This window comes from Talpa occidentalis, unplaced genomic scaffold (assembly GCF_014898055.3).
Source record: "Talpa occidentalis isolate TD23 unplaced genomic scaffold, MPIMG_talOcc4v2.1 talOcc4.14, whole genome shotgun sequence".
Lineage (NCBI taxonomy): Eukaryota > Metazoa > Chordata > Mammalia > Eulipotyphla > Talpidae > Talpa > Talpa occidentalis.
This window is the reverse complement of record NW_023601433.1, coordinates 89,659,413-89,686,233: the sequence shown is the minus strand read 5'-3', so window position 1 is coordinate 89,686,233 and position 26,821 is coordinate 89,659,413. Positions and strand designations below refer to the sequence as shown.

At 60.4% G+C, this 26,821-nt stretch overlaps 1 protein-coding gene across 1 annotated transcript in view; it reads right to left on the bottom strand.

Annotated features, from left to right (window-relative positions):
- Window positions 1–26,821, bottom strand: part of GLT1D1 (glycosyltransferase 1 domain containing 1) — a 44,834-nt gene that overhangs the window by 14,458 nt on the left and 3,555 nt on the right. The window contains exons 2-8 of the mRNA XM_037511327.1: window positions 21,047–21,195; window positions 19,697–19,802; window positions 17,238–17,289; window positions 7,462–7,498; window positions 6,524–6,580; window positions 2,623–2,718; window positions 2,159–2,208 (exon numbers count right to left, since the gene is read on the bottom strand). Coding sequence (XP_037367224.1) covers window positions 2,159–2,208; window positions 2,623–2,718; window positions 6,524–6,580; window positions 7,462–7,498; window positions 17,238–17,289; window positions 19,697–19,802; window positions 21,047–21,195 — 547 coding nt within the window. The remainder of the gene's footprint in view (window positions 1–2,158; window positions 2,209–2,622; window positions 2,719–6,523; window positions 6,581–7,461; window positions 7,499–17,237; window positions 17,290–19,696; window positions 19,803–21,046; window positions 21,196–26,821) is intronic.

Genomic DNA, 26,821 nt, shown 5'->3' with positions numbered 1-26,821 from the left:
CTGGTCTTGGGGTGCCAGGTGGTTGCCAGCGCAATTCTACTTCTAAAAAGTTCTTCAAAGAAAAAACTCACAACTTGTCTATGGTTGTTAATAGTCCAGACTTGTTGGCCAATTACTCTGTGCCAAACCCACACCAGGTCCTCTCGCATGCCTTGCCTTAGTGCCCTGCAACAGGCTGGCAGCATCACCCCACTTCAGGCAAGAAGACCTGGGCCTCCAAGAGCTTGTGACTAACCTGGGACCACACCGCGCAGGGGCTGGGTCAGGGCGAGTTCAGCCCCGGCAGGGAACTGGGTTCTGAGCCTACGCTCTGCAGCTCGCCGCGTCCACTCCAAGGACGTCCTCCGAGTCCACGCAGGTCCCGGAACAACGCTCAGCAAGGTGAGCCCCCACTCCTACTCCTGCCTCGGTCTCCCCAGCGCTCCCGGGCAGCTCCTCCCCAAGCTTTTCTACCCCTCGGACCAGACACAGGCCAGCACCTGACGTCACGGCATCCTCGGGCCCCTGCTCCCCGGAATATGGCCCAAATGAATGCTGTCCGGTAACCCCTCACTTCCCACGTCTGCTCCTTTTGGGGTGAAATGACCCTAATCAACTGAATCACATTATAGCCCCGATGCCCAGGTCAAGCAAGGCTTGTGGCTCAGCGCATTAATTTTCAAATTCATATTTTACTTAACGATCATCTCCAGCTAGAAATGCCTCTTGAAGTTAATGGCACCGGCAGCCTTCTGCTCTCGTGATTAAATGTTTAGGCAAAAATAATGTCAAGGCAAAAAAAAAAAAAAAAATCACATTTTACAAGACCGCTGAATTACCTAACACTCTAAAATTTAACTGCAGGTGTCCCTGAGACTTTGAAGCTGGAGTCCCAACCGCACTGAACTCTCGAGATCCGCCTTCCACATCAGTTCATTTTCAAATCTCTTAGTGAAGCCAAGTGGAACAAAACCCAAGATAGAAGCAAAAAGAAGGGTAGATATTTTTGTTTAATGAAAGCACATGTTATGAAATTTTAAAAAGCAGAGCCAGGCAGGCAGCAAGGAAAATTCTCATTTCCTCCTTTGGAGCTTATTTATTTTCTAGCAGAATATATTGTTTCAACTCCCAGGCTTAAGGAAAATAATCTCCGACATGAGGAGTGTTTGCAGGAAGTCATTAAGCGGCCCTCTCGCCCCGCTCCCCCAGCGCCCTCATCAGAGAGCCGGGGCCGCCGGCTCTCAGGGTCCGCAGCGGAGCGCGCTTCGCCCCAAGGGCTGAACTGAGAGATCAAAGCTGCTGGAACAGGAAACCAAAGCCAAACGCCGACGGGGCAACACGGAGCCCTGCCATCCACGGGGTAAGGCGACCCAGCCCGGGGCCCTGCCTCAACGCCCCTGCCAGCCCGCACCGCCCACCCCGGCTCAGGCCCAGAGTCCTCACACCAAGGAGCGGGCAGCCTTGGACAGAGGGGAAACCGAGGCACAGAGGCCCCTGCACCGGCAGCCTCGCCCTCCACTGCCCGGTCAGGCTGCACGGCCAATCTGCCCAGAGCGCGTCAGACCATGTTGCAAACCACGCAATCGGTCTTGGGGCACAAGCGTAGCTGGCAGCGGTGGTGCACAGAAGAGCGTGGCAGGGAGGGCGCCTGTGCCGACGGTGGGTGTGTTAGCAAGCGCGTGGCTTTGTCGGGGGGTCCCGTGAAGCAGCTGGGGGGTGAAGGGAGTTTCCTGGACCCCCCGGCCACCTGGACCCCCAGACCACCTGGGCATCCAAACGCCCAGGATGACCAGGCCACCCAGATCCCCAGGCCACCCAGACCCCGTGGAGCGCCCCAGAACCCGGGAGCAGCCGGGCCCCCCTGGCCCCACAGGCCACCTGGACCCCAGGCCCCATCTGCCTGACGGGCTGCTCCCACTCTTGGCTGCGCGCCCGTAAGTGACCTGTATTTCCAGAAGAGTTTATCAGTCATCTGTGCAGCCACACATTAACCGTCAAGACTTAAAAAGCCTCCTAGACTCGAAACCTCAGTCTGGTTTTCATTTAAAAAATAGAGGCTTTATTTCCTTAAAAAGACAAATGGGTGAAACCAATTTATAAACCTAATTTTATAAAATATTTCGAAGAGCGTCCAGAGGAAGACAGAGCTGAGAGAAAGGTTTACAGGCCGCCGACTTACTTCAGGGCCTACGATCACCATGTAGACACTGGGCTCCTCTCGGTGCCATTCTGGAGGGAGACATGGGGGGAAAAGCCTTTTTAAATGGTTTTAAGTCACAGCTGAAAACACAAGTTTAATATAAACTACTCCTCACACAGATGATTCCAAATCACTTCATACCGGCCAGTTCAAACCACATCCCAAATGTAAACAGTATATTTTATGCTTTTAAGCAAAATATTATTTCCAGAATGTTCCGTCATCCCTATCTTTGTGTTCAACGGGCTAATAAGCCTCTGCAGCTCATCACGGCCCGAGGCTTCTCCGAGAGCAGACGCCGGGACCAGCCAGCGTCCCAGGAAGTGGCTCCAGCCCCACCGCCCAGGCCCAGGGGACGGGACAGCCTGATCGCAACAGAGCACGCTGCTCCCTCCCACGGGGACCCTCAGGTGGGCCCCAGGAGGGCGACTCGGGAACCGTACCTGAGAAAGCGTCCAGCAGGAACAGGGGGTCCTTGACCTGTCTCAGGCCACATATCAGGAGGAACACGTGCAGGCGGTCCGCGCCGCGGCTGATCCCTGCAACAGAGGGCAGCCCGCTCAGGGGAGGCGGCCAGGCGACTGCGCGGGTGCTGCCGCCGCTGCTCACTGTGTATTGGGTCCACGGCCGGGACTGGACCCTGTCCCGGTGGGAAGCCCGCGCTGAGCTGGGCCGGGTACAGGGAGGGGCCCAGGGCCTGAAGCATGGGCAGGGGCCCTAGAAATATTTAGACCCAATTCCAACTGGGCAGAACAGCGTCCTTGTGAGACTTGGAAGGTTTGTATGTGATGCACTCGTGGGCCAGGTCTGGAGTGTGGGTGTCGCATTTCATGAATGCAACCCCCGAGAGGCAGAGGGAGAGGTTTGCATGGCCAGACAGAGGCTACAGTAAGCCGGGCTGAGGTTGGGACCATGCTCCCGGCTGAGCTGGAGGAGGCTGGGCCGGCCCCACCAGGCCTCAGCGGCCTCTCAGGGCAGGTGAGTCCAGAGACCCTGGGGAAGCAGGGCTGAGCCGCCCGCCCGCCCCTGCCCGCCTGGCGACAGCCAAGCACCAAGCACAAAGCCAGGAGCTACTCAGGGCGGTGCTGAGTCACTGCAGTCATGGGGCAGCTGTGCAGGACCAGCTACTGATTCAACAGAAATTACTGAGGCAATTAATGCAAGCAACCTAAAGTGTCACCACCTACTAACGCTTATAACCAGACGTGAACCGAGCAGGGAACAGCCTCCCATTCACGTCACGCCTTCGAGCATTGCTTACAGCAAGCAGTTGCTCTGCGCTTTTGTACGTTTTGAATGGGAACATAATTGCTCTGAATCTAATAAGATCCACAGGCATCTCTTATCACACTCACAGAAGCAAAACAACAAGAACACATCCCCGGCGCAAGGAGACCCCCCACTGGAGGGTCACACTGCTCTGGTGCTGCCCCGGAGTGACCACCGCCTCTCCACTGGCTGTGGATAACACATCCTGTCATGTGTGTTTCAGTGGATCTGCCTGTTCTGCTCCCCACTCTGTCTCTGGGGAGTCCTCTCACCCCCCACACCTCTGGCCTGCACCCCAGCTCTTGCATGCATAAATAAATAAATCTTTTAAAAAGGGGGCATCATCTGACGTAGATTCCATTTACAGGAATGTGTCTCTAAGAAAACAGTGGGGCGCACAGGTGAAGACAAGTCTTAGCCTCTTTACGGCAACACATCAAAAAAGGATAAAAAAATCTACATGTCCAACCAAGGAATCAATCAAAAAAATTTACAGAATTCAAAAAAATACTGTAAAGACATTTAAAAAATCATGATGTAATTAGAACTGACCGGCGTGTAAGACTGCAGGAGCCGATGCCGATGCACTTTATTTCCACATGTTGGAAACGATTCAAAAATGAAAACTGCCGAACCCCCACTTAAAAAAGCATCAGGAGCAGTCACATTCTTCAGAATAATTTTTTTGAAGACACGAAAGACCTGTACACATTATCATGAAGCTAAATAGAACGTAAATAAACGGACAGGTATATTATGTTCACAGATCTGAAGACAAATGTTTGCTAAGAAATCAGTTTCCGCTGAAGTGATCTATAAACTCATGACAACAAGGTTTTACAGAAACTGACCAGATGATTCAAAGTTTATTCACTTTAGCAAACCCCCTGGAGTCACCAAAGCAAATCTGAAACACAGTTGTTGGCTAATAGACTGGATTTTCAGGCTCCGCATGAACGCACAGCAACAGGCCTCATGACACTGGCAAGGACAGGCTGGCGACCCGCGTGACACCCACGCCACACCGACTGCAGCACAGGCCCGAGCAAGTCAGTTGTGGCAGGAAAGTGTTCTCAGTAAATGGCACTGGGACTGCAGAGAGGGAAAGGGCTGAGTCTTGATCCCTGCCTCACACTGCACACAAAACATAATTTGAGATGGGTTATATCCTAGTGAAAAAGCTAAAATGCTAACATATTAGAGTCAAATTAAAGGAAATATCTCCACAGCCCAAGATCTCTTAGATGAGACTGACAAAGCACAAGTCACTACAGACAGCATGGATAAACACAACACATGTCTGCTCCGGCCCTCAAGAGACACGGCTAAAACATGGAAAGACACGTCGGAGAACGGGAGAAAATGTGCCTGATCCACAAATTGTACGAAAGCCTTGTGCCGAATTCTTTAAAGGCTCCCACAAACCCAGGGTGACAAGACAACATCACAGTCGAAACGTGGGCAAAGCCTTGGCAAGTCTTCACCGAGGAAGGCCCCCAAGTGGTCTGCACGGAAAGGAGCTGAACCTGCCCCCCGCCGCCACGGGGAGGCGACCACCCACACCCCAGGCCCCGTCACTATCCCACGGAGCCACTGGGGTGAGAGGCCCGAGGCCGCGCACGCCACTCCCCTCCCCTGGCCGGGGCAGGCCCTGACCCGCTGCTTGTCAGTGACGCGTGTCCACACCACAGTGACGCATGTCCACACCGCAGTGACACATGTCCACATTGCAGTGATGCATGTCCACATTGCAGTGACGCGTGTCCACTCCACAACCCAGCCCCCTGGAGCAGCCTCTGCCCCGGGGCAATCCAAGCTCGGCCCCGGGATGCTGGGCAGGGCCCCCTCCCCGCTCAGGGAGGCCACCCCACAGTCCGCAGCCAGAGAGCTGGGGGGCTGTGGGCGGCTGTGTGGCAGTCCCGTGCCCCGTGGGGTCACACCAGGTGGCCCAGGTGTGCTCAAGGCTGTGCCCCGCAGGTGGCTGGAACCACTCTGTGGCCGTAGCAGGACAGAGCTGGTGGTGCACTTCCCAGAAATCACGGCCAGGGCGGGTAAGTGGGCACCACTCAGAGACACATGAGTCACAGGCACGCGGGGCAGGGTGGGCGGGTCCCGGAACATCACCGGGCAGCAGAAGCCAGACACACGCTCAGCAGCAGGCGGAGGGGCGACGGGAAGCTGGGGTGGAGAGAGGGCAGCCGGGGGCCTGCACCTCTGCCCGGGGCCACTGGCATCCCACCTGGAGTCTACCTCATACAGCAAGTTTTCCTTCAGAAATCACTTTTTAGAGATCGAGGAACAGGGCGGGCCAGCGCGGGGAGGAGAGCCGCTGGGGCTGTCTCTTCAAAACCATTCCCTGCAGCCGCAACGCCCACGGCGGGGGCTGCGTGCTCACGTGTCTATTTAGGCCAGGACAAGGTCGCATCTGCATGAGATACGACGCTAAACGCTTGTGTCGTGAGATACTAACATGTGCAATTAGAGCAACTGCCTGTCCGGCACGCAGCACGGCTGAGATTGTGCACGCACACGCGTCATTCATAGTGCCGCGTGCGTCTACAATGTGGCGATAGAATTATACGCTTCCTATATAATGATGTTTAAAAGACAAAACATACAAACGCTGTCGATATACAATGTTCCCATATAAACACCCCAGCTCGCTGCGCACACGTTCCCCCCGCCCCGTCCGCAGGTCTCTGTGCTGCTGAGGCTGGGCGGGGCCTGAGCTGGGGCTGACCCGCTCGTCTCACAAAGGTCATTTCTACTGTGAGCAACTGGTCAAGCGTCGAGAGCCTGAGGCTGCAGCCCCGGGGGAGGAGGGCCTGGGGCGGCCTGAACCTTCCAGGGGGGATGGGCAGGTCAGAAGGGCCAGGTTCTCACGCCTCCAGCCGGGGGGCCCTGGGGGGCTGTCTCTGAGGTCAGAGAACTGAGCTGACCCCCTCCCCCTTGTCCCACCTAAAACAGCACATCCCCTGGGCCCGCAGCCTTGTCGCCCATGTCCAGGGCAGCCTGGGCAGTGTGGACGCCGTGGACGGACGCCCTCAACCAGGGGCCCGGAGGAGTGTCTCTTACCCAAGCGCTCCAGAAAGGCGTCCCAGCTAAAGGTGGGGTTCGGCACAGCTGCAACTCCTGGGCCAAAGGGAAGAGAAGATACAGAGGTCACGGCCTGCGACACACGTTACTGGTGTTGACTGGGGTCTGGGGCTTCTCACACCGTCTGGAAACCCCGACGGACTGTGGAGCAGGTGGGCTCCTCCAGTTCATCTGCGGAATCGGGGGTTCAAAGAGTTGCCAGCACATTTAAAAGGCCGAGGTGTGCAGGCAGAAGAGCAAAGCTGCTGGGCCTTGGTGTCAGTCAAACCCTGCGCGAGGACGGAGCCCCCCCGACCCTGGGTGAGGACGGAGCCCCCACCCCCAGCCCTGACCCTCCACACGCCTGCACGGGTGCATCCTCCTGAAGAGGGGGTCGGAGAGCGAGGCCATTCGGTGAGTGCGCAGCTACAGGCGTCACTGAGGCCGCGGCACCTGCACCAGGCCACGTGCGCCGTGGAGAAGGGGGCTGGGCCGGCCTGGGGCCCCGCCGTGTCAGCCCCCTGGAGCTGCTCCCGCCATGGTTTCCGCTGGGCCCCGCGGGGGTTGCCGGCACTTTGGGAGATGCTGGGGCTTCGAGAAAGCTCATCGGAGGCACCTCTGGGGTGGCCCGGGGCGGGGTGGGGGGCAGGGCCTGACCCCACAGCTCAAGTTCAGACTTGTGGGCCTGAAGGCGCAGCCCGGCTCTGCCTGGGACGGCCCGGGGTGGGGGCGGGGGCTGTCCCTGCCGGCCACGACCTCCTGCGACGGGCTCCGCAGAGCGCCCTCCCGTGGTGCCCCAGCTCCCCTGCCAGCCGCCACCCCGAAGTAACACAAGCACCCCACTAATCGTGAGAGTCTCGGCACCGCGCTGGCGCCTCCGCACACGGTCCGGCGCACCCCGGGCGAGCTTCAGGCTGCAGGCGCGTCCGGAGACTCACCTTGGCTCTGGACGTGGATCTTGCCCCGAGCGTGCGGCTTTGAAGAGAGGAGAAAGGGGAACAGTCAATTGGCGGGCCCGTGGTCAGGGCTTCACGGAAATAAAACGTCCCCCAGGAAGTGTCTGGGAAAGCAGCCCCAAGGGTCCGCCCCGCAGCGCTCATGGCCGCTCGCTCCCCGCGGGCAGAGGCTGCCGGGCCGCCAGGAGCAGGCAGAGGCCGGGCCGGGGCCGGGGCCGGGGCGCTGCACGCCGTGGTCGCAGGAAGGTACCGGAGCTCAGCGTGGAACATGCCGGGGGGCCCTTCTGGTGCATGTGGGGGGAGGTGGACATTGGGGGTGCAACCCCCGCGGGGCGAGTCCCCCCACTCTTGGGAAGGGAAGGGCGCGGGGAGGAGGGAGAGGAAGCGGGGAGCAGGGTGACCCCATGGCTGGGCGGCGGCACTGGGCGGGGGTCCTGCCAGGACCCGCCGTGGCCCCGCTGGGAGGAGGGAAGGCACGGCTGGCGAGGCTGCTCTGGACACTGGCACCAAGACAGACACTTACTCGTCCTCCTGGTGCCGGGCAAACCTGGCGAAGCTGGCCAACCCTCAGAGGGCCACCAGGGAGAAAGAATCCGCGTCTCGAGCGCCTCTGGAAGCGCAGCCCGGTACTGCCTGGCCGGGTCAGGAGCCAGGGTGCACGCGGGGGGCGGAGGGAGGGCCCCTGTCTAGGGCTGCGGGTCCCGGCCACACCAGGGTGGCTTCTCTGAAGACACCCTTTGGGACAAAGCCCCCCGGCGCGTCCTCCCGCCCGTGGCCCAAGCCGCAGGTCAGCGCGGGGGACCCGGCTGGCGCATGGACGGCTGTCACGGCCACCACACCCGTCCTGGCTCCTGACCGCGGGGCCTGGGCCGCTGGGCTGCGGGAGTGGAGCGCTTGGCTTCTGGGCCTCACACTCCGGGACACAAGCTCCGGGAGAGGGAGGCTGGTGGGGAGACGCGGCGCGGGCGGCCGGGTCGCGCCCCAGGCTCCACAGCAGGTGGGGGCTGGGGTCTCGCAGGGAGAAGCCTCTGAGACCGCTGAAGCCTTGACCCCCTCAATTCATCAACAGGCAGGGATGCCAGTGCCCGACATGGCCTTAAAATTGCAAACCCCTAAAAAAAAGAGGCTCAAAAATCTCTTCTCTAACGGTTAAAGAAGACATTAACTTTCATGGGATTAAAGGCTCACACCAGTCACCTGGGATCAGGACCTGCAGTTCCGAGCCCTCGAACACGCCTGTGGTTTAACTACCTTTTCCCTAGAAGGCGGGAGGCGACTTTACTGCCAGGCGCTGAGGCCGGGAACGCCTTCGGGCCCAGCAGAGGCCTGCACGGGGGACTCCGAGCGCCATGGAAGTGTATGGGGTGGCCCTTAACTCAGAAGCTGGCATGGGGTGTGGCATCGGGTTCAGTATCGTTACGTATCAACGGATGTGGCCTGCGGGTGGCAGAGTAGGGCTGCCGGTCATGCCCCCGCCCTGTAAGGAGCACGGCCTGGCACTCGACGCAGAATAGCCCACGTGCCCTTCCAGGCCTTTCTAGACGAGCAAAAATCAGTGAATCAGACAGAGATCGCAACGCTGCGAGCAGCATGAATGGTGGGAGGTGAGACCTTCCGGGCTGTCCCGTTGGACTTGACCTGTCTCTGAGCAGGGGCTCCAAACCCCACTGAACACCTGTAAAAATAACTATCAAGTCCTATACAGGCTTTTAAAACATTGTCATCCGTGGCATTTTAAGATTTCATCCAACGAAATCAAGAAAACTGAGTCAGGGGCCTCCCTGGTGGCGCAGGGGCTAAGTCTCAGCACAATGAAGCTGTCCGCAGCCTCTGCAGCACGAGTTCGATCCCCGGCCAGGGAGCTACCCACAGGGCGCGGCAGACTCTCCTGTCTCCCCGCTGCTCCCCTCAGCAGTGGATTTCAGTGGATCCGCCTGTTCTGCTCCCCACTCTGTCTCTGGGGAGTCCTCTCAGCTCTGGCCTGCACAAATAAATAAACCTTTTTAAAAAAAGAAACAAAGAAAACCGGGTCGGAGGATAAGAGACGCCTGGGTGTGGGTTATTTCTAGGCATTGTCACAGAAGAGGTGTGGCCAACGCCAACTGGCTCGGTTGATTTGAAAAGCATTTCCCATAGAAATGTTCTAAATACAAATCAGCTTTTCTTGCCCGATGTGAATGGTCGTTTCGCTTGCCTTGAAATAACTCATAAGCCAAAGTCGTGTGTGTCACCAGCCTGCAAGATTAACTCAACGATGCATAAAGTAAAGGAGTTTGGGGGGGAGGGGGGTTCTCCACTTCTAAGGCTCTGAGAAACCATTACTGAATTTGGCCCGTTACCAGATATAAAGAGCCGGTGTCCTGGTGGATGCAGAGCTATAAATACATGTGATTTGTAACAGACCCAAACGCTAATTTATGTCTTTTTATAATAGAATAACAGGCAGCAACAACTAAAAGATTTCCCACTTTTGATTAATACAACCTTCTGCTGTGAAGCTTATTGCAAGGAGAAACAGCAATAAATACTGGTTTTGACGTATATGCGCAAAGTCATACTGTATAGGAGGCAAAAATATAAATTTTTCCTTGGTAAGTACAAGTTCTGACGGTGGCTTTATTAAAAGCACTTCCTAAAGCTTCCAAGTTGCTCAAAGGGAATCCTGGCTCATCAGCTCAAAGCTCTCAAACACCTAGGCCCAGACATATTTTTTTTAATGCATACAGGAGCTGGGGTGCAAGCCAGAAGCGCAGGGGGTGAGAGGACTCACCAGAGACATATCAGGGAACAGAACAGGCAGATCAACTGAAACACACTGCTGAGGGGAGCAGCGGGGAGACAGGAGAGGTCTGCCGCGCCCTGTGGGTCAGGTCCCTGCCTGGGGATCGAACTCATTCTGCAGAGGTGATAGCCTGAGACTCAACCCCTGAGCCACGAGGGAGGCCCGGAGGCTTGCCAATCTTAAGAGAAGTGATTAAAAACGATTCATTAGTGTAGGTGGTGGGAGGCTCGGAATTGGGCTGCTCGGTCTCCAGGACAAGGCATCCGACTTGCCAGACACTCCTGTGACATCCCCTGGAGATGCACCTGCTGCTGCTTCTGCCCTGCCTGTGCCGCCATGATGCCCAGAGATCACAAACCTCTGGGGTGAAATCAAGGAGGCTCTGAAGCCTCCTAAAAACAGGTTTATTTTACAGGAAGTAGACATCACGCTGCCAGAAAACTCTGTGCTGAAGGTATAACGTGACAACCCTAGTGTTCCATTTGGGTGGCTGGTGTCTGATGGGGCATCAGGTAAACATCTCGACACTTAAAAAGTAGTTCCAGAAACTTGAGCAGCAGAAACTTGGAGGAGGCTCTCAGGGTGTCCACCCTCTCTGTCCAAGAGGCAGCATCCTGGCCAATGCCCAGGGCCCAGGGCTCCTCACACACAGCCTGAGGGCTGTTCTGTATTCAGTGGTGCCAAATAAATGTGGACATTCCTCTCCTGGCTGGTGGGGCACTAGTGTGTCACCTGAGGCTGCTTTCTAGGAGTCCCCGGCAGGGAGGGTGCTGGGGGGCAGCAGTCCAGCTGTCTCACTTTCCCCCTGTGTGAGCATGGACGCGGCTCCTCCCGGGACGGGGCACGTACGGAAGAGGGCTCGTCCCTGCTGCTGCCCGAGCGCGTCGCTTCCTCACGAGAGAGCCAGGGGAGTGTGATCGGCTAATAACTGTGCAGTCACGAGAGGGGCGTCCGGGCGGACACCGGATGCCGCGGGTGGAGCCATTCCTGGAGCTCTTCCCACGGTCGCTGCGGGGAGGGGCGGCGTCCTGACGGGGGTCTAAGGATGCGCTGAGGAGAGGGGGCATCTCAAGTTCCCCTGATGGTAGAGGCGACCCTAAAAGACCTGCACTGTGCAGTCTCGCGCTGCCAACGGGAACCCTGGAGATGACCGGACATAGGGCATGCGGGGCGGGCGGCGATAAGCAGGCCGGCGGGATCTCACAGTGGGGCAGGCGGCCGCTGGCCCCAGGCGGGCTCGAGCCCCCTGCCGGGCACAGGGAGCTGACAAAGTGCCTCTCGTCTGCATTTTGATTCCAAAAGAATCGCCCTGAGCCATCGGACACCCTGAAAACGGAATCACCTTTGGCGTAGCATCTCATACAGCAGCTTCCAGAACCTTCTCCTTGAACAAGCACTAAGGCACTGAGCATAAATGAGCCCCGGAAGACAGAGACTCAAAGATTTCAAAATTAAAAAAAAATCTCACTGCGAGTGAAAGGCCAGGAAGCCAGCTCAGCGCCACCTCGGCCAGGGCGTCCGTGGGCCACGTGGACACCTCTGTGCTTCGGGATTTGATAAGCACTTCGGGTAACCTTCCCTCCAACTCAGTACTTTTGAAAAATCGTTCATAAATATTTGAATTTAGAGAAAGCGCTCTTAGCAGAGTACTTACTGGAAAAGGCCTGTGAACAGAGCAGTTACATTTCTCATGGGCCTGTGGGACTTTGAGCCCGAAGAGACCTATTAAATAATAATCATGGCTCCTGCAGACAGAGGGCCTGCCGCTTGGATGCGCCTCTGACCTGTTTTGATTTGGTGTGTGCGTGAATTATTTACATTTTCTGCTGAAAAGCTGGTGCATTAGGGAGACATTCTAAACTTGGCCTACAGCACCCAATTCTGCATTCTGACTGCCTGTCACGTAGGGCGATAAGGAATCAAAATTCCGTATAGATGCCTTTTAATTTTCCACAATGTGGATCTCACGGTGGTGAATCCAGTTCTCAGTGTCGCTCACACACCTGCAGATCAGTGCTGCACGGAACGAGCCAGTGCTGAACCCGCGTGACAAACACGGACAACCTGGTTGCAAGACCTCCAGCCCACGGGCCTCTTCCACACGCTCGGTGCGGTGTCAGGAAGGGAGACAGAAACGACACTAAAAAATGACAACTGGGCCAAAATGGAGGCATTTGGCATTAAAAGAGATCAAATGCGACCATCTTTATCGAATGCCTCCCTGGCGGCACAAGGGGTTAAGTCTCAGCACTATGAACCTATCAGCAGCTAGTGCAACACAAGTTCGATCCCCGGCCAAGGAGGTGACCCACACGGCACAGCAGACCTCTCCTGTCTCCCCGCTGCTCCCCTCGGCAGTGTGTTTCGTCAGTCTGCCTGTTCTGCTCCCCGCTCTGTCTCTGGTGAGTCCTCTCAGGCCCTGTGCCTCTGGCCTACACCCCAGTTCTTGTGTGCATAAATAAATCTTTAAAAAAAAAACAATCTTTATTGAAATCCAAAAAACCTAATTTGTGCCAAGTCCATCAGACAGCTCGATCATAAACTCTGCCCCCCAAACTAAACACTCACTCTCGGGGGGCTGAAATTTGTCCGTGGCATGTTAGGTAAGCCCAGTCCTGGGCAGTTCTGTTCATCTGTCTCCCACTATCGAATACTGTAGGAGCACAGGTTTTGGAAATCTTGAAGCAGGCCACTCTCCTCGAGTAAGTCCAGTGTGGGACTGAGTCAACATGTCAGCCACAGGGCACCAGACGCAAGGCCAAGTGGGCCGAGAAGGACCGTGAGCATAGGATGAACACTGGCTCTCACGGATTGTACCGAAATACGTAAACTATCTCATTAGTAAAGCTGATGCTGACGCCATGTTGAAATGGTTTTGGAGACGGTGGGTGTGCAGAGCACGGGTCCCGGGGTGTGGGCTTGCGCTGGGCCTCCGGGGTTAGTCTGCGGCATCCTGCCAGGGGCCAGTCACAGCAACCGTCCTGGGGGCCAGCCCAGGCCAGAGGGCCCAACAGTGAGAGCTGGTGGGGAGCTCTGGGTGAAGCGGCCTCAGCTGACCTGGGGCTGAGCTGGACCACACGGGCAGGGAACCTACAAACCCACCAAGTCTCCATACAGAAGCCCAACAAACGAGCTGGAACACAGCCCAGGTGTCTCCCTGGTTGGCAGAAGCCCCCGCATGCTGTGGAGACAGGAGGATGGCATGCCCGGCCCACGGGGAGCCAGAGGAGGCGGCTGCACGCGGGGTCCCTTTGGAAGGCCTCACCCTGCATCTGCCCGGCAATAGACCCTTCCCGAGCACACGGCGCTCGAGTCCTGGGCCCTCCCAACAGATTATTAATACCAAGCCCGGGCAGTGCTGGAGCCCCGACGCGGCTGGTGTAGCGGCAGTCTCGGGCACACAGCCCTGAGCGTTGCCCTTGCCTCACCCCCGCAGTGGGTTGCATGAAATATAGTGCTGGGCCTCCCCGGTGGCGCAGCGGTTGAGCGCTGGGCTGCGAAGCTGCCCACAGCCTCTGCAGCGCCGGTTCGATCCCCGGCCGCCAGCGAGGGTCCCCCATGGCGGGCAGACCTCTCCTGCCGCCCGCTGCTCCCCTCAGCAGTGCTTTCGGTCCTTCTGCCTGCTCTGCTCCCCGCTCTGGCTCTGGTGAATTCTCTCACCCTCCCGCGCTTCTGACTGTACCCAGTGCATGTATAAATAAATAAAATAAAATCTTTAAAAAAAAAAAAAAAGAAATATAGTGCTAAAGTGCATGATACTTGTTTCCACTTTTTGAAATGTGGCGACCAGAAGATTGGAATGACCTGGCAGGCTCGCCCCCGCAGGCGGCCCCTGTTCCTCTCACGCCAGACCGAGAGCGCGCCTGCGTCAGGTGAGTTCCCCTTGAAGCAAAGTCTGAGCAAACACAAGTGTTAAGCTAGATTTTAGGCTCAAAACTACATTTGTGGGCCTCCCTGGTGGCGCAGGGGTTAAGACGCAACCTATGAAGCTGTCCGCAGCCTCTGCAGCACAAGTTCGATTCCCGGCCAGCCAGGGAGAAACCCACATGGTGGGACAGACCTCTCCTGTCTCACCCGCTGCTCCCCTCAGCAGTGTACTTCGGTCCGTCTGCCTGTTCTGCTCCCTACTCTGTCTCTGGGGAATCCTCTCACCCCCCTGTGCATCTCTGGCCTGTACCCCAATTCTTGTATAAAAAATAAATAAATCTTAAAAAAAAAACAACAAAAACTACATTTGTCTGCAAAAACCCTTCCTAACATATGCCCCCCACTGTTGAAATCACAAAGCAATAAGCAATTGCTACAAACCTGTCTAACCTGGGGTGATTAGCATCTGAGTCTTGCTTGATAATAACGACGTAGGATTAGCTGTGACCTGGGCTGAGCCTGTCTCTAAAGCAAAAAGCACAAAATCTCAAACCAAGGCCGGCAATTCGCACAAGAGCAAAACTTCCTCAGACCCAGCATCGCTGCTCAGAGCACATGAGTAGCAGCAATCTCGCCACAAAGACCCGTCCGGTGGCTCCGGCATGAACCTTTATATCAATGACACAGTTTCCATCTGCAAAACTCAATCAAGCAAAGGTATTGAGCTGAACTTTACAGAGAAATCACCTACCAAGGTAGAAAAAGCTGCATTAAGAACAGGTTCCATTAGAATTGGCTAAGCCGCCGCGCTGAACCACGAAAGCAAACCCACCCGTCTCTCATCAGCTTCTATTCCAGCGCCTCTCCCCAGCATCCCGGACCGATCTTGCTCACTTCCCAGTGTGCTCTTTTTTTTTGTTGTTGATGCCTCAACTTCCCCCATCCTCGTGGCTGCAGCTGGAGGAGGGCCTGAAAACAAGGTGCTGACCCCGGTGTAGCCACCGCCTGCCGGGGAACCTGAGTGACAGGTAAGGCCGCGGAACGCAGAGGAAGGTGGCCTGGAAGGTGGCCTCGCGGCTCTGACGGGGCACGTCCCTGCTGCGCCTGCCCCACCAGCCTCCCGGGGGCTCCTAGTTCTTAATCCTCCTAAAAGCTTCAACCCAGGGGGGCTGGCCTCGCGCACTGGCCTGACCGTGACTCCAGGGCCCAGCTCTGGGCCCCCACCTGCCCGAGCCTGCGCCTGGACGTGCACCCCAGCCCACACCTGAGTCTGACTCAACACCTGGAACGCCGAGGACCCCTCGTCTCCCTTCCCCATCCACTTCCTGCGCTCGGTCGCTTCAAGATGACCCGATGGAAAAGCTCGCGCGTGCCCTCAAGCCCGTCTTCCTTCCTTCCCCGCCGTGGCCGGCCCGCACAAAATCACCCGCCGTGTGGTGCTTACGTGAAGAGATACACCGCGGTGTGCTTAGGAGGCCAGTGGCACCCACTCCAGGACACGGGCGACGGCCGTGGCTTTGACACATTCTGTGCAAGCAGCCACGGGCGGGGGCGGAGGGGAAGGCTGGAGAACGGTGGGGCCCCGGCATCCGCCCCATGTCCAGCCGGGACAGCGTTCACTGACCACGAGGGGGCGCCCCCGGGATGCAGGGTGGACCCACTTCGCCCCATCCCCAGGGGCCGCGGGGAAGGAAGGCGTCACCCAGGGGGGAAGCGCTCAGCGTGGCTGGTTATTAAAGGCCCCTTCCACACCACCCTGCGGCCTCACCCCTGCAAGGCCACCCGAAGGCCTCCCCGGGAGCATAGATGCTGGGCCCCAGCCCGCCACCCGCTTCGGCCGGCAGGACAGTGGCCCCACCACACAAGAGAAGCCTGAGACCCGCACTCTCCTGCCCGGAACCCGGCCAAGGACAGTGACCGCAGGGAGCAGCCAGGCCCAGCCTCGCCCGAGGAGGCCCCAGCCTGCCCAGCCGGGCTGGAAGACCCAGGGACCAGTAGCCGGTGTCTGTCGGGGGGCGCTACACTGGACGGGGCCGTGTCCTGGGAGGGGCGCTGGGGCGCACGGAGGGGCAGCACTGAAGACCGAGGCCAGTGGGGGCGGCCGGTGCCCCGAGGAGGCCCCGGCCTCCTGGCGTCTGGCTCAGCAGAGCACCCGCGTTCTTGTACCTGCGGCTTTGCTCCGTCGGCATCAGTTGTTGGGAAGGGGCGCGTGCTGACTTTCAGGGAGCACCCGGCCGCCATCTTGGGCACCACCCAACACCCCCCAGACATGCCTTCTCACGAGCTCATTGCGACGAGGACCTGCTGCCCTGGGCCCGCTGGTCTGGCTGCCGACTGGACCACCGCACCCCGTGCCCGCCCCCCTGCAGCCCGAGTGGCCTGCGGGGACCTGGCGGCTGAGCCCCTTGGGAAGGCCCCTGTGTCGGGAGCCGTCGGCCTCAAAGTCTCCAAAACCCCAGGCTCGCCTGACGATGCAGACGGCGCCATCGGCGGCAGCACAGTCGGCTTTCTTGCCGTGACGGGCTCGATTCACTCATTTTAGAGAAAACACCCGAATAAGTTTGCCTCCCAGTCACTCAGGAAAAAGGCACTGTGGGAAGCAGCTGGGCCCCACGTGCGCACACGGGGTTCCCGCTGGGGTTCGCCTGGGGCTCGCCATCAGCGGGACCCCAGGAGGACACATCCTTGGCCTTGGGTTCTCCACAGCAGGAAGGAATTCCAGACGCAAGCAAGCAAGGCGCTGGGTGAGCAACTCCCTGCTCCATGCAGCGAGGCCAGCGCCCCTCCCTGGCGCTACCCGCCGCCGACACCTGCCCTAGGGTGGTTACGAAAACAGGTCTGACCGTGTGGAGGCCAGAAGGAGTCCCAGGGACCCCAGGACGTCGAGGACCACTGGCCTTGGCATCCAGCTCACGAGGGCCGACGGCGGTCAAACAGGAGGCAGGACACCTGCGGGGTGAGCCGGGCGGTTCCGGCATCGCAAGGCCTCAGCGGCGCGTTCAAGGTATTCGCACAAAGTAAAAACATCAGCGTCGGGGAAGTGAGTCCACCGCTGGCCGCAGCAGGGCGCGGGGGACACTGGGGTCCTGGGCGCTGCCCCCGCACGTACCCATTGCCGGTGAGCCGCCTCCTTCATGGCCTCTGTGAACGCCACCGCGAACCTGGCAGAGGAGCAGAAACGCAGGACAATTAGGGCGGCATCAGGCAGCGCCCAGACAGCGCTCGGGCTGGGCCGCGGGGCGGAGCAGGGGCAGAAGCTGGACGTCACGCGCCCCCTGCTCACGGGGCGGGGGGGTGCTGGGGTGCAAGGACCCCCGCGACAGCAGGACCCTGGACAGAGGACGCCGGCCCGCGAGCTCCTTCCCAGGTGCTCCCCCTCCTGCCCCCTCCCAGCCCCTCACCAACCCCGGGGTCCGTCCCAAGCCCCTCGTCCCCAAGGGCAGCTTCTCCTGGGAGAGGGGTGGGGGGGGCAGAGCCCTGTCCTCACGTCCGAGTCCCCATCACCGCCACGCGCCGCCTCAGACCCGGCGTGCGGCGCAGTCCCAGGCGCTGGGCTGCCGGGGCCGGCTGGGAGGCGCCTCCACGCGCCCCAGAGGGCACTGAGGGTGCGGGGAGAGGCAAGAAGCGTGGGCCTTGGGCGGCAGCGGAAGGAGACCTTCAGGCCCGATTCAGCAGCTCGCCAGGGGCTCCCCAGGGGGGCTCAGGCCGGCAGGGCGGGGTTCCCCGGGGCGGGGCTCCCCTGTGGCCCCGGCTCTGAGACAGCCCCGGCCTCTCGGGGGAAAGCGAGGCCCAGAGGGGGCGGCCGGCGGGAGCACACCGCACCTCGGGACAGCCTGAAGCTCTGGCGCCGGCCGCAGAGGGAGTGGGGCACGCGGGGGACAGGTGTCGGGGACACGGTGGGGGGACACGCGTGACACCCACTGTCCTGTGAACACGGGGATCTGGGACCAGCACGGCGGCTCTGCTCGGCGGCCTTCTGGCTGTCTGCCCCGCGGCAACGCCGGCCCCCACCCCGCAGGTGGAAAGACCTGCCTGGAGGAAAGGAAGGAGGGGCCGGCACCCCTGCTCCCCCCGGCTCCCCCCTGCTCCCCCGGCTCCCCCGGCTCGCCCGGCTCAGGGGCTGAACGTGATCAAGCCTGTACCTTGTGGGAGAAACGCTTCCAACACTAAGACAAGTTAAAAAATATACTTTGTAGGAAAAACATGAGCTTTTGAAAGCATCCCACTAACAGATGCAACACTTGCTACATCAGGCCAGAGACGCCGCTACTTTGTGTCACCGAAACCCCTTCCCCGGGATCAGCGGAGGGAGCTGACCGGGCGTCCTGCCTGGCCGCGATCGATAACCCCAAAATACAAATTGATGGACATTTTAATAACAACGCCACGGGTGAGGCTAACGAGGCCGCCGGGAGATGAACCCGTTCAAAACCGCTCCCACCACGCGGTTATTTTCCGTCCACAGGCAGCGCCCCAGGCCGGGCGCAGGAGCAGAGGCGGCGGGGGGCCGGGCCGGCGTGAGCCCGGACGGGGACGCCCGCGGACCGTCCCCCACGCCCGCTAGTTCAGGAAGGCCGCGCCGGCGTCACAGGGACGTCCGAGCCCCACGGAGCCGCGGTCCCTGAGCTCAACGACACCCCCCGTAACCCGAGTTTTCAGGGGCAAGACTGACATCCACCTGACAGGAAAAAGGGGGTGCCTCGGGCAGCTCAGCAGAGCCCAGGGGGTGGGGACAGTCCCAGACAAGGCCCAGCTCCGGGGGCCTCCCCGCAGCTTCCCAACCACGAGCCCATCGCTCAGCGGCCGCAGACAGCGGACGGCAGCCGGTTACGGGGCCAAGGGGGGGACCTGAGCGTCCGGGGCAGACAGGCGGGCAGAGGGGATGCAGGAAGCACAGCCCCTGGACAGTGACTCAGTCTGACGGGGGACAGTCACCACCAGCGTGCATGAGCACAGGATGCTCGGCTGAGAGTGGACACAGGCACCCCCCCAAGTCCTCGCTGTGCCTGCGCGACCAGGAGGAGGCGCTGCTTTCCCTCCAGGCCTTCAGTCCCTCCCGATGGCCACCAGCACCCCCAGCAGGAGGGGAGATGGAGCTCTGCAGGGACTCATCTGGGGACAGTGACCGCCCACGCGGGGCCGGGGTGGGCCAGGGGCAGGGCACAGGGACTGCTGGTCATGTCCAGGGTCGGGGGGTGCAGGATGACGCCCACAACCAAGAACTGTCCTCTGGGAGGCCCGTGTGGCCGCACCAGAAACCCAGTGGGCGCATCCACTCGGGGGTGAGAAGGGAGGACATGGCGGGGCGCCTGGCAGGAGGCGGGGCTGACCCTGGGCTCAGGGGCCGGCTCCCACCCCCCACCGTCCAGAGCATCCATCCCCCACCCGCCCACCGGGTGCCCCCCGTAGAATGGTCATCCAGAGAGAGCTGTGGGCGGGAACAAGGGCAGAGGACGGGACTCAGTGACCACGGACAGGAAGATGAAGACATGCACTCGTGAGAGGCGCTCGGACGGCCGCCCTTCCACGGGGGACTCCCGCCCGCACCCCGCGCCCCTCAGGCCTCACCTGGCTTTCTCAAGGACCCTCCCCATGACTTCGTTCTTTTCTCCCTGGTTCACGTCTTCATTTAGATCCGTTCCACCAAAGATGATGCCAAAAGGGATGTGCAGACCTGCGGAGAGGCCGGCGGGAGCTGAGACCAGCGGGAGCTGAGACCAAGGGGCACCCCTCCCTCCTTACCCCACCCCCACCCCGAGCTGGGGCAGAAACACAGGCCAGGGCCTGGGAACCAGCCCAGACAGCGCTCAGCCAGCCCCACCCACGTCTGTCTCCACTCCAGAAACAGGACTCGGGCCCAACCTGTGCCCACCTGCCGCTCGGTCAGGGCAACTTCTATCAATTTGCTGGACTTTTAAACCCGCAGAACAGAGTGGGGGCCCATCTGCCAGAGCCCAGCCCATTGCCCCAGCCCCGGGCCATCTGGAGCTCTGGGGCCGCTGCCCAGCTGCTGACCGTGACCGCTTGGGGGAAGGACGCGGGGGACAGAGAGACACGGGCAGCCGGAGCTGTCCTCCAGGCCCTGGGAGTCCCTTCTTGGTATTGTTCGGAAACTTTCCAGCCGTCTGCTCCGGCAGGAAAAAGTCCCACAAATGCTCTATGAAGAAAAGCGCAATTTGAGCACAGGGGGCTGTCAGGCCTGGGGAGCAGCCTCGGGGGGGCAGACAAGGGCAGTGCCCAGCAAGGCGGCTCTGGCCCGGGGGGGGGGGCCCGGCAGTGATCGAAGACAGGTGCTCGCCTCGGCTGACCGGCCCCAGGCCTGGGCTTCTGGTCACGCCGCCCAGGCCGGGGCTGACCCTTGGAACAACAGTCCTTGGGGCTCCGCCGTGCCGCCTTCCACCGAGAGCAAAGCAGACGAGCGCAAGTCCCACAAGGGCCGTCGAGACCAGGGCGGCTGCGCTTTCGGTATTTGCTAAACCGAGCGGTAAGACTAGTTTCCCCTCACGCAGCCCCGCCGCCGCGCCACGGCCTTGCTTCGGAAAGGGCTTCCGACACGAACTTGCAGCGCCTCGAAGTTCCCTCATTAATAAATCCAGTGAATAAGATCGTTCATATTTGCTCGCCCCATGTTGTGTAAAAGAGTTCTTTCTGCTTTCAGCTTTTGAAAACTATATTTTGAGCGAGGAACTATAGACCGAAAACGTTCAGGATGACACCCCACCGCAACAAAAACAGCTTCCGTTTAAATTCAGGCCCGAGTGACATGATGACACCATTTCAGGAAAATGGCTCGGAACAGAGACCAGCCACAGAGGTGTCAAGGTCCCTGTCTGAGCTAGACCCGTGGGGTTCACCGTTTCCGTGGCCACGCCTGGGTCTCGCCAGGCCCGGCTCGGCCTTCGCAGAGGGGACGGTCACCTTGCAGAAGGCGGCCGCCCCTGTAGAGATGCAGGGCCAGGGCTGCGTCCACGCGGTCGGCCTCGACCAGGCTCGCGATCTCCGCCGGGCTCTCAAAGTCAAGGGCATCTTTCAGAATGCACACGTGACCGGCGGCCTCGAGATGGACCCTTTACCAGGAGGATGAACAGAGAGAAGGACGGAGGCCGTTAACATCACAGCGGCGACAGCGGAGCTTATGGTTTTAAACCCAACGATTGTTTAAACCCAAAGCTGTCGTGTATTTTCTGAGTCGTCCTTCAGGCAACCTGCCGAAAACCCCAACAGGTCGTCACGACAATTCCTTCGCCGGCCTCAGACACCCGGGTGAAGGGCAGCCCCGGCCCCACGCCCCCGCTCATGGCCTCCCCAACGCCACCTTCTTCTCCTGCTCCACAGTGCGCAGGACACGCGAGGCCTGCTGCACGCGTGTAACTCAGCTCTTAATAAAGACCAGAAGTGGCTGCCGATCGCCGGGCTCAGGCCCCTCAGCCAATAAAGGAGAGAGTTTGAGGAGAGCGAAAGGAGTTGGGTACAGGGCAGCGGGGGCAACAAACTGGCCGAGGACTTGCCCAAATAGCTGACCGGTCACTGTCTGAGTTCACCACCTGCGCACGCCATGGCGAGACTCTTGGGCCCGGAGAACAGCAACAGCGGGGTTTATTCGACAAGCCAGGGAGACGGGGGTTCCTGAGGCCAGACATGGCCGCTCACCTCACCCAAAGCTGCGACCCCGCCGCGGAAGCCCTCCAGCGCCAGGTAGCCAGCTCTTCTGCCCACTGCCTGCGGACGGGGGCTGGCTCATCGTGTCTGCAGAGTTAAGGCCAGCCGCAAAGCCAGCACACAGCGTTCTTCGGGGCCCGCCCACTCCTGCCCCTGCACCCCACTCTGGCCATAGCTCTTCACCTGCAGACTCCTCACGGGCCACACCCCTGGGCCCCAAGGCGGCGCCTGCCCGCCGGGCTCTGACCGGTCCCTGCAGGATCCCATCCCCAGGACCACACCCCACGTGGGCCCAGCCACAAAGTCGGCTCGCAGGAGGGGTCCCCCGCACTTCAACTGCCCTTGGGAACGTCTCAAAGCACCTAGAGGGTTCGCGTCTCAGAGCCCTTTCTGCCCTCGGCCAGAGCAGCGCCGTCGCTAGCCGGCGCCAGGTGAACGAGCTGCCTTGCGTTGGGGCCAAGATTGCACGAAATACGAGGACTAAGACTAGAAGGACGGGGGCGCGGGGTGGAGGGAAGGGGCAGGAGGGACTAGAAAGCAAAATGACCCTAAAATGTCTGTGTGGCTGGCGGAGGGGCCTACAGGGCCACAGCACTCCCCCGGAGACCCGCCGCCCCAGGGGAACAGCCTGTCTCCTTCCGGCCTCTCAGTGCCCCCCCTTTCTCGTGATGTAAATCAAACACACGGTGCTGCACGAATAAATAACCCCCGAGGTCTGGGCCGGAGCCGTCCTGAGACAGATCTTATCGTGTCCACCTTGCAGGTTGGCCTGACCTCCCCTCCCCGCACCTGGCATCCTTTGATGTGCCAGGGCAACCGGCCAGCAGGAGGGGGACGCTGCCAGGCAGTCCGGCTATCTGGAAATCACCCCGATGATCACCCTGCACGAGAATCCCTGCCCCCCAGCAGGGCCGAGGGCAAGGAGAAGCCACAGCCCGCGTTGAGAAACTCCCCCGAGGGCGGCCGGCAGGAGCTCTGCTCAGGCAGACCTGACCCGCGGGCGCCGCGGCCGGAGCAGGGGGCATGGGAGCGGCTGCCCGTCCGCTGCCCAACTCCTTTCAAATGGCCTCTCAACGCTCACTCCGAACTCAAACATATTCCAAATAATATATATTTTTTGCTTTTAAAAATAATATTCCCCATGAACTCAGCGCCGTCCCTGCTTCCGGCCGCCCCCAGGCCGCGGCTCAGCCGCTTCCTCCCCAGGTCAGAACCCAGGCCAACGAGTCAGCCCCCCGGGCTCCCGGTAGGGCCGAGCATTCAGACACATCTGACTTGAGCAAGGCTTGTTAGAGACAGTGAAGATCTCCGGTCAATTAGGAGATGCGGAGCTTTTATTTGGCAGTTGGTGGGTGGCGGGAAGCAGCTCCTCAAGGCGGGGCGTGCTGGTGCGGGGAGAGGCGCAGCCACCCCCACCCTGCGGCCCCGGGACGTGACCCAGGCCCCCTGTGGGGTCGCTGGGGGGGAGGCAGAGCTGAGCGTCCAGGAGAAGCTGCATACTGTGGGGGGCTGGGGCGCCTGCTCCTCTGGCTTGGCTTCCGCCAGGGACTCGGGGGCACTCGGAGGAGAGACATGGGAGAAGCAGATGGGCCGAGGCCCGGGGGCGGCGGCGCTGGCGTCCTGATGGAGGGGCTCCTCTGTCCCAGGCTCCAGGCCCCGCTTTCTCCCTTTCTTGCCCCAGGAGGTATCTGAGGCTGGCAAGCTTTCGGGCTCCAGTGGCCCTGCTTTGGGCTGACCCCGTTGGGCCGGGCACTTGCCCCAGGCGATGGGTAACCTGGGGGGTGTATTGTGAACCTACGATTACAATATCTCTTTCTCTCTCCCTAGACACCAATTCCATCAAAGACCTTTCGCACCAAGAGTCTGCTGCCTTTGTCTTCATGCAGCAGATGGCAGGACCCCCTGCAGTGTGCACCCCTAACAGCTTGGGGTCCCTGAGTGTGCCCAGGCCACATGCTGCCATCTGACATCCTTGACTCAGGACACAGTGGGACTCTACCTGCGCCTTCCTCAGAGGAAAGCTTAATTGTTGGTGTGTTTAGCCCACCCTCACCGCCAGACTGGCACCATCACCCCCAGCACCCCAGCACCCCGGCCTCTGACCTCCAGCCTGACCTCTGACCAGCAGCCGGCAGCCAGGCTGGATGCTTCTTCCCGTGACCTGCTGCGGTCAGGTGTGCTGAAGCCTCTGTGCTGCAGGCTGGTGCTCGGGGGGGGCTGGGGGTCCCCATCTTCCAGCCACCCCTCAGCCCAGCACCTTCCAGCCTGTGGCCATCGAGGTGGCTGTGTAGATATTTGCCAAGACGGACCCTCAGCGGCCTCCGACAGCTCTCACGTCAGGGGGGCATGAAGCAGCCGCTTCCCACCCGATGCCAGTGAATCCGCAGTGCCCTGGGGCCTCCAAAGACACCCTGGAGAACCTTCCGCAGGCTTTCCCTGCCCGGACGCCGGGCGACGGCGCACAGCCCAGGAGCACAGCCCCCGAGAGAGGGTCCACCCAGATGACCGGCTTCTGCTGCTCCCGCCTCCCTCCCAGCTCCTTCCCCAAGTCTCCGGGCTGCTCTGTTATCTGGAGGGGCCGTTCCGATGACGACATGTTTACACACAGTGTTCCGGGTGGAGAAGGCTCAGCCGCCGCCCCAGCACAAAGTCCAGCTCTCAGTGACCCTCGCCTGCGCCGGACGCTGCCCTCCCTGGGAGCACCGACCTCTGACCCCCAGCTGCCAGGCACAGGGAACCATCCCGGGCCTGCCTGGGTCCTTCTGGGCTGGCAAAGAATCAAACGGGCACTGGGCAGGATCGATACGAAGAGAAACAGAGGAGTTTTATACCAGCACCCACACCGCCCGCGTCAGGGAGCCCCGCGACCGGGCCCTCCCCGGCAGGTCTCAGAGGCTCCCTCACAGGGCTGAGCTGAGACAGCAGGACTTGGGGAGGGGGCACCCACGGAGGCTCAGCAGACAAGGGCTGCAGCTGGACGTGACCTTCCCAGTTGAAAAGGGATCAGATGAGGCCTCGAGACAAGTTCACCTGCGAATTCCCCGAAGCGGCTGCCCCCGGCCTCGGCGCCCCTGCCGGGAAATCAGCTTTTGTGAAAAGGCATAAACTGGGGTGGCAGGTGTTTGCAACCCCCCTGTGCTTCTGAAGACCCCGGCACCCAAACCCCTGACCCGCTCTGCGCCCCCACCCCTTCATGCCCTGCTGTGCCCCTACGCTTGGGTTCAAAACGGGTCAGTTGCCAGAAGGAAACATCTCGGGGTTGCAGGGAGGCCTCCTTAGCTCCTGGGAGAGGGGGGCACCCGCTGCTGCCTCCAGGGATTTATAGTTGGAGAGGGGTGCGGCTCTATTGACCCTTGGCACCGTCCCCCGGATTTGGAGGCACCAGCTCCGGCGTCAGCACAACAGGAGCGTCCCCCCACGTCAGGCTAACGGAGGGTGTGAGTCTTTTTACACCTGTCACCGAAGCCGTTCCTGGCTCGCGACACGGAAGTGAGCTTTGTCCTCTGAGGAACTCAGGCTCTGGACTCGGTCCTGTTTATAACTTTCCAGAAGGACGTTCAGAGCTGCCCTTGCCCTGAGGAGCTGACCTGGGTGCTCGTGCCCGGCTCGGGGTGGGGGGGGAGTCAGGAATGACAGGTGGTCCCAGCACCTGCTCAGGGCCTCGGGGGATGGGGGGCGGGGGGGAAGCAGTGGTCTCTGTCTAAACCACCCGACAGCCTGGCCAAATAGTTGAGGATGCCAGAGGGGCCACAGACTGCCAGCAGCTTGGACCCCAAGTCCTCTCAGCAGCTGGGGCTCCCCGCATCCCTCTCCCTCATGCCGGCCATCCTCTCTCCGGCCCAGCACAGGCCACGCCAGGAATCTGACCCTGAGCAGGCCTAGTTCACAGTCCTCCGTCTCGGCTTTGGTGACCAGCCCGAGGTGCCCTGTCGCCCCCATAATGGGCCTGCTGGCTTAGGAATCCCCGACTCCCCGGCCCATCAGGCCTTGAAGGGGTTCAGAATAAGCCTCCATGCAATGCGCCCCTTGGCACGTGGTTGCTTTCGAGCTGAAGGTCATCGAGACCAAGACTCAAAGGCAAAGCATTTACCTCCCCCTTCACTATGAAGAATTCCGAGAGGGCCCTGGCCCCCCGGAGCTATGGCCCAGGGGGCTTTTACCTGAATGACCCATCTGTGTGGCCGGGGAGCATCTGGTTACCTAACACCTCCTGCCTCCCTGACACCCGCCCCCCGGGAACCCCCAGAGTAAGAAGTAAATGTGCTTCTTCTGTGCCCGCCTTTCGCGCCGGGGTCTCTTCCAAAAACCTACAAGCTCTTGTCCAGAACCCCTCGGGACAAGTCCTCTTCCCTGCAGGGGAGGTCCTGCACCCCCAGCCAGGGGCTGTTTCCCTCCAGAAAGGACGTCAGGGTGAACCGCACCCCAGTGTGCTGTCAGCCGTGCGAAGGACACGGGTCACTGCAGTCTGTGGTCTCGTCATGTGTCCTCCCCACGCTGGACGCCAGCCTGGCAACTTCCCTTCCGGGAGGCCCAAGCCCACACGTCTTTCTCCCCTGCCGCACCCCGGGCCCCTCGGCGCCGCAGTCAAAGCAACTGTCCACAGGAATCCGGCGGCGCGGGCCGCGACATGGCGTGAAACGGAAGGACCTTGTCTCAGGGCCCGCCGGCCTCTCCTGCAGGCGGCGTCAGCCTGGCCAGACAGCGGCCCTGGCCCAGCCTTGACCGTGGCCGCTGCGGGGGCCACTGCGGGACGTCAGCAGTGACCCTGGCCTCTCCCTCAGCCGCCCCCACAGTGTGTGACCCCCCTAACTCCCTCCAGACCCTGCCCCATGTCCCCTGGAGGGCAACATGCTGCTGACCCCAGCGCATGAGCTCCCTGCCGGGCCCCATGAGAGCCGCTGGGCTGGAGGCGTCTGTGCTGCCAAGTCACAGCTGCCTCCAGAGGGGAAGCTCTTGCCCCCTCACTGCTGAGAGACCCCTCCTCACACTGACCCTTCCCCATCTGCTGTTGGCAGGCAGAAGGAGGGGCACTCC